The 6,924-nt window shown below is 44.5% G+C and overlaps 1 protein-coding gene across 1 annotated transcript in view; it reads left to right on the top strand.

Annotated features, from left to right (window-relative positions):
- The window catches only part of LOC109740805 (uncharacterized), a 7,615-nt gene extending 5,574 nt beyond the window's left edge, over positions 1–2,041 (top strand). The window contains exons 6-7 of the mRNA XM_020299850.4: positions 1,564–1,621; positions 1,707–2,041. Of these exons, the coding sequence (XP_020155439.1) occupies positions 1,564–1,621; positions 1,707–1,786 (138 nt within the window). The 3' untranslated portion in view covers positions 1,787–2,041. The remainder of the gene's footprint in view (positions 1–1,563; positions 1,622–1,706) is intronic.
- The last annotated feature ends 4,883 nt before the right edge of the window (positions 2,042–6,924 follow it).

The following is a 6,924-nucleotide window of genomic DNA, read 5'->3' on the forward strand; positions in this document are numbered from 1 at the left end:
CACGCCCTAAGAACTGACGTTTACTTAATGCATCTCTTATGTGCATCGGTGGCCACTAGTTAATGGAGACATAGTTTACTACCGAAGGGCGTGTTTGGTAGCCAGTCTCACCCTAGCATCGTTGTTCTCCTGACACATGCTGAGTGCATAGAACTACACTGTGTTTGATAGCTTGTATGTGCTGAGACTTGCTGAGCTGAGAGCAACTCTAGCAGAGTCGCCATAAGTGATCGATCGCCATAATAACTGCCCGTATGGCAATGATTTTGGCCGAAATGGATGGGCTAGCAGAGCCGCCATCCTGCGCTCGACCGCCATATGTTTTGGAGGCCGCTCCAAATTGAGCATGTGAGCCTGGGGGGGGGGGGGGGGGGGGGGGGGGGTTGTTTTGGAGCATGCTCCATCCCCAACGGACCGCATGGAGGGAAGTTTTACCTCTCTCCTCGTCCTCTTATGCGGCCTCTCTTCTCTCACTGCCAATGGCACAGACAGCCGTACCAATCCTGCCGCTCATCTCAGCGGGAAACAGGCCAATTAATGGAGGCCGCTGCTTGGTTAACTCCTCGTGCTATTTCCTGCCTCCTTTTCTTGTCACCCGCCATGTTTACCACCACGCGCGCTATTTCTCACCATCAGCCACCCACGGCTATAAAAAGGCCGGCGCTTTCCCGTCCTAGCTCATCTCCCACCGCCCACAGCTCCACTCCACTTTCCTCGCTTTACCATGTCGCTTCCCCTGCAGCCGGACCAGGTGCCGCTGTTGGAAGAGCAATGGATGCTGGATGAGGAGGCAACTGCCCTCATCGCAGAGGAGTGGGATCACTATGGCGCGCTGGAGCCTGGAGGATCCTGCCTTATATGTACTAGTTGGAGTAACATATAAGATCCTGCCTGGAGTAACATAGCTTGGAAAATGATCTTATATTGTGGGACGAAGGGAGTATTTTGTACTAGTTGCCACTCTAAATAACACAATGACACACCTTGTATGTACTTTGCTATGAAGCAGAAGTCTGATCATGAGAAAGTGTAGCAAAATCATATGAACATATGATCGTGCAGCAAAATCATCTGAACATATGGAAGTCTACAAAATATGTATCATCTTCTCAGAAAAATCATCTGAACGTAAGACAAAGTGCAAAAATCTCAAGAAAATATACATCACCTTTTCTGTACAAGAAATCATTTTCTCTGTACAAAAATCTTAGCGAAATATACATCTTCTCGCTACAGATTCAGCTAGGGGTTTGAGGGGTGAGGTGGGGCATGGCTGAGGGACCTCACACACTATCAAACAGTAGAAAAGTGGGTTGGGGAGGGAATATCTAATGCACTCTACCAAGCACACCTGAAGTGGTTGATAACCAAGCTAGATAAATGAGCCAGGCTGCAAAACAATATGATTTCATTTTCATGTAAACTTCATCACACATTTTCTCCGCTGTGCAACTCTAAATGTGTGTTTTACATTTATTTTTCTCCTTTCCTATAAGATGGGTAAAGCTTTTAGGGAGCCATATATGTCTTGCTTACTTCCTTAATGATATGCATTCTTTCCAGAATGCGTTTAGGAGAAAAGCAATGGAATACCATCCAGACCAAAACCAAAACAACAAAGGTAAATGCAGTTCCCTTTTCTATAAAGCTAGAATATGTCCACTGTATGTGTGCTGATGTCATGATCTGCCCCTTTTGTTTGGCAGCGGTTGCTGAGGAAAAATTCAAAGAGGTCATGGATTCTTACGAAGCAATAAAATTAGAAAGGCAAAATGGAAGTTGCTGAGCAAACTCATGATGCGGGACTTGCATCTTGGCGTTTGACACAAAGATAAAATATGTCCAAAAAACCCTTCTATTTTGTACCTTATTGGTTTAGTACGTAGCATCAAATGGCCCTTTTGTTATGGGCTCTGATCCTCTAGCTGGCCGGTTAACTATGTTTTTTTTAATTGAGTTAACTATGGGGCCGGTTAACTATGTTTTTTTAATTGAGTTAACTATGGTTCAAGATAAGCTGATGGAGACAACGTGTTTAGTACTTCCTCCGTCCCAAAATAAGTGTTTCAACTTTGTACTAACTTTAGTACAAAGTTTTACTAAGGTTGAGGGCCTCTTTGATTCATAGGATTTCCAAAAGGCAGGAATAAAAGAAATGTGGGATTAGAGTGGCATGTCATCTTGAATCCTACAGGATGAGTGTTTGATTGTGCATAGAAGAAACGTAGGATTCTTTTAAAGAGGTTTGAGTGGATGGAAATTTTCCTACGAATCAAAATTTTTATGGTTTACAATCCTACGAATCAAACAACCTACATAGAAAAAATTCCTAAGGATTAAAATCCTTCAAAATTTCTGTGAGAATCCTTTGATTCAAAGAAGCCCTGAGACAATTATTTTGAGACGGAGGGAGTATATAGAAAAACTTATTTTGAGACGGAGGGAGTACGTAGAAAAGTTTTGCTCTTGCTGACAGGACAAAGAATTCTGATGGCGCATTTACAAAATGAGCGAGTTTACTGGCTTGTCAGCTATTCTAGTTCTCCGTTTTTATACAAGTTTAGACAACCTGTGTAGCTCCTGTTCTCTATGCATATCATTGGATCATCCTCCAAAAAACGAAGCAATTCTATCAATAGTTCCATATGCATGATTGCTAAAGTTATGGAGAGCACGGACCCAAATGTGATTTGTTTTAATGAGGTGGGGTTAGCTATATTATCTTTGTGGGTGTTTGTTGCTTGGAACAGTGTCTTTCTTAATAGAACGAGTTTCTCAATTCTCGCTCAAGGTTAGTAGGACTGTAGGAGGGCGGTGCAACCTGAAGAAATTCAAGAGAAGCCACTCCGGGATATACCTGGCCAAACGGGCTGGCCCGGCCCGGCACAGCCCGGCCCATCGTAATCGTGCCTGGCCCGGCACGGCCCGCCATGGCACGATTACTATACGGGCCGTGCCGTGCCGGCCCGTGTGCTGCGCCCCCAGGCCCAGGCACGGCCCAATTAGTAAACGGGCCGACACATTGGCCCGTTTAGCATGATGGGCCGCATATTTTCAGCCTGTTATTTGACGCACTGAGCGTTTTTAGCCTATTTTTACATATTGAGCCACATATAGATGTATAAAAAAGTAAAAAAAAAGTAATCGGGCCGGGCCGTGCCGGCCCACGTGCCCAGCCTCCAGGCACAGGCACGATCCAGGGTGTGCCGCGTGCCGGGCCCGACCCGTTTAGCCCATGTCGTGCCTGGCCCAAGGCGGGCCATGCCGCGCATGCTCACGGGCCGGCCCAGAAAAATGGCCCATTTGGCCAGCTATACTTCAGGACGACTCGACAAATGATGCGGAGCAAGTCGGGAAGCCTGTGGTTGAAGAAGCATTAGCAGTGTAGCACCACGGAGGTTGAAGAGGTTGCGTGATGTATTATTGTTGGGCAAACAATCATGTGACTTATTCAGAAGCAATGTAAGGCTCGAACTCTAGAATGGGTTGAGGCCATGAAATGCGGGATAAAGTTCATGGATTACAACCAGGTTTGGAGCTGTCGGTCTGTTTGGTGGTGTCAAAATTATAGAATGCACACGAATATTTCAGAAGAAATTGACAAGGATGAAAGTTAGCTTAAATTGGTTCGAATCATTATAACAATTGCAACGTCATTTGATTAGGGCAACTCCAACCAGTCGTTCAAAACGGACAGAAGATTTGTCTGTTTAGCTGGCCAAATGGATGGGCGTCCAACCCATGTCTGCCCTTCAGTGGCCTCAACACCCAACACGGCGACACATTTGATCCGTCATGTCCCTTTTCCCGCCTAATATAATCAAGATTTGATATATTTTCATGAAACATAACAAATATATTTAACATAGCATTTTTTTTGCATAGTACCACATGTCATGCCAGCATACAACGTTGCATCAAAAGGATCGCATGTGCCCATAGTTCACGAAAAACAAACAAATACAAGATGATCACGCATCTCGCTCCATCATGAGCTTTTATGTTCCCTCAAACCAAGCCCTGTTTTTCTTCTTGCTCAAGTGGGCCGCCATGTTCTCCACTTCCTTTGACACCAATGCCACTCACCGGCCTTCAACCACATGTTCGTATGAGCCACAAAATTTGTTGCACTCTAATTGGATGAAGCTCGATCTCTTTTGAAGTGGCAAATCACCCCGGTCACTCTCAAGTTTGTGGGGTTCAAATTTTCTATGTTCATGGAAGAAAGCATGGACCCTCTTCCAAAATGTTGATCCTTTTTGCTCGGTGCTTGTTTGGGGATCTTGTTCAATTTTCATCCAAGCCTCACAAAGCAACTTGTCCTCATCCTTCGTGTATGCTCCGGTCCTCACACTTTGCCGTCTCTTTTGTGACCAGGCTTGATGAGATAGCTCCTCCCCAAACAATGGCTCTTCCTCGACGTTGACACTCTCTTGGCCTTCGGTCTCATGGTCTTGAGTGTCTTGACCATCATCCCCTTGGCCACTCTCATTGATCATGTCTGCCATGACATCATCGTAGTACCTCAGGTTGTCGGGCGTCAAGGGCGGCATGCCATCAAACATGTTGCGGACATCAGGGAAGTTGGCCGGGAAAGATGCCTAACACAAAATATGTGTTCAACATCTGGCCATAGACTATTACAGATTCAAATAGCACTGACCGGAAAAATTGTATCATTATGGACGAGTATCAGGCCCGTCAGTGCCTTGGGGTCAGTGATGACATTGTCATAACAGATGGGCATGTTGGCCTGTCAGTGATGTATTTCATCATAGATGGATAGGCTGGTCAAAGATAAGTTTGAAAAGGGTCTTTCGTAAAGTTCTTTACCGACTGACCATTTGCATACGACCAGCCAGTGATGATAATCTGTTGGTAATGCAAAATTGCTAGCAATGCAGCTCCATTTTGCACTACAATACAAAGTTACGTTCAGGCACAATATATCAGCACAAAAATGCATTACATGTTCTTCATACATTGTCATATGTATAGTTATCTAGGAATATATTCAACTAAATAGACTTTTCCTACGACTATCCAACGAGGAGATGAATCTCGCCACCGAACAGTTCAAATCGCTAAAGTACAACCCCTTTAAACCCCAAGTAAGCCGTATAGACAATTAGCAGTATGGGTCAATGTGAAGGGGGCGATTCGCCATCTAACCAACATCAGAGGACAAAATCACAGGCAAATCTCACATTTTCGTCTGAGTGAATTCGTCTAACCCTATCAGAAACTGGGGATGAATTGCTTGTGTAGGGAGCAATTGAGGAGTTTCTCACCATATTTACGAGCTGGCTCTCCGGGAGCTCGACGATAAGGCTCTGTCATTATCGTCGCTGTCGTTATGATCCATTGCGGCTCCGCCTTCCACCAATCGAGAGGAGAGAACGAGGCAGACAAAGCGGTGTATATTAGATTTGGAGGGGGGGGGGCTTTTCGTGCAAAACAAGTAAAACCATGAGTTTTTTTCGCAAATGAGCAGTGGCCACGCTGACCCATGTCTCTCTCCGAGGTCGCTGTCGATGACAGCAGCCCCTACTCCACGCTGGCAAGCCACGTTAAACGCCAAACTGAGCACCCGTGGCAAGTAGGGTGCTCCTATTAGGTGCCTTCAACGCCAGAAAGCGAGTTGGCGCTCATGCGCACCCCAAGCAGGCCACACCGAGCAGAGTTAGCTCACCCGCCCCTTCCCCCACTCGCTTCGCTCGCCAAGTTTTTTTCTTCCTTTTTTTGGTGTTGTTGATATGGTAAAAAAAACAGCTGGTCTTTACTAATGAAATAATTTGTGACATCAAAAGAGTTTTACCGATTTTATACAAAAGTTCATCCATTTGAAAAATAGTCATCTATTTTGGGAAAAAGTTCATCCATTTGAAAATAGTCATCTATTTTGGAAAAAGTTCATCCATTTGAAAAAAGGTCATCGATTTTATTAAAAAGATCATCATTTTCTAAAAAGTTCACAAATTTTAGAAATTATCATCAATTTTTTTTAAGTTCAAAAATTCGAGGAAAAGTTTATAAATTTTGAAAAAATGTTCATCAATTCTAAAAAATAAAAAAATTGAAAAAAATCACCAGTTTTAAAAAAGTTCATCAATTTTGCAAAAAGTTCATGAATTTAAGAAAGAACAAAATAAAACGAAAAAGGAAAGAAAAGGGAAAAAAGAAAAAAGAAAAGAAAAAGGAAAGAAAGAAGAAAAAGAAGAAGTGATCAAAACATGCATTGTGGTCCGGGTGGTTAGTGCAGTTTATCGAGTGCAACGAGATCCTGGGTTTTTTTTTGTTTATTTGTTCGTAAATAGTTTGGATTGCTTACCACATACTATATCACGTGGCAAGGAGATCCTGGGTTTGACTCTCCACGCGGACGCTTTTTTTGCAGTTTTATAGAAAGAAAATAAAAAAAATCTAAACGGGCCGGCCCAGCTTGAAAGGGTGTGTGTGCGTCCGTTTGCAAAATGCACAATAACAAACGCCTGAAGCGTCAAATAGGAAATCACACCAATTTTCTAGAAAAAAAACACACAAAAATGGTCATTCATCCACGAGTCCTGTTGCACATGCGTGCGCAGGGGCGGATCGACACCCATTACAGCCACCGGACATGCAGCCTTTCGGGTAAGGTAAGCACGCGCCCGCGAGACTCGATCCACCACATCCAGCCGTTTGACAGTTGAACAAGTTGTGAGCCGGGAATAATTACGCCCCGAGCCAGGAAATTTTCCTTCAGTAGATCATCATAGACAGCGAGAAGGGCCTGCGCAGATCGACAGTCACCGACAGACTGGCCTACGCGCAGCAAGGGCCACGTGTAATGGGGCCAGCACATGTGGCAGCGCAGTGCGCGCCTGCTCCGCTCCTGCACCTGCAAAACGGCTCCGCTATTTCCATGCTCCCCCTCTACCTCTT

The sequence above is a fragment of the Aegilops tauschii genome, chromosome 2 (genome assembly GCF_002575655.3).
Source record: "Aegilops tauschii subsp. strangulata cultivar AL8/78 chromosome 2, Aet v6.0, whole genome shotgun sequence".
In the NCBI taxonomy this organism is placed as follows: domain Eukaryota; kingdom Viridiplantae; phylum Streptophyta; class Magnoliopsida; order Poales; family Poaceae; genus Aegilops; species Aegilops tauschii.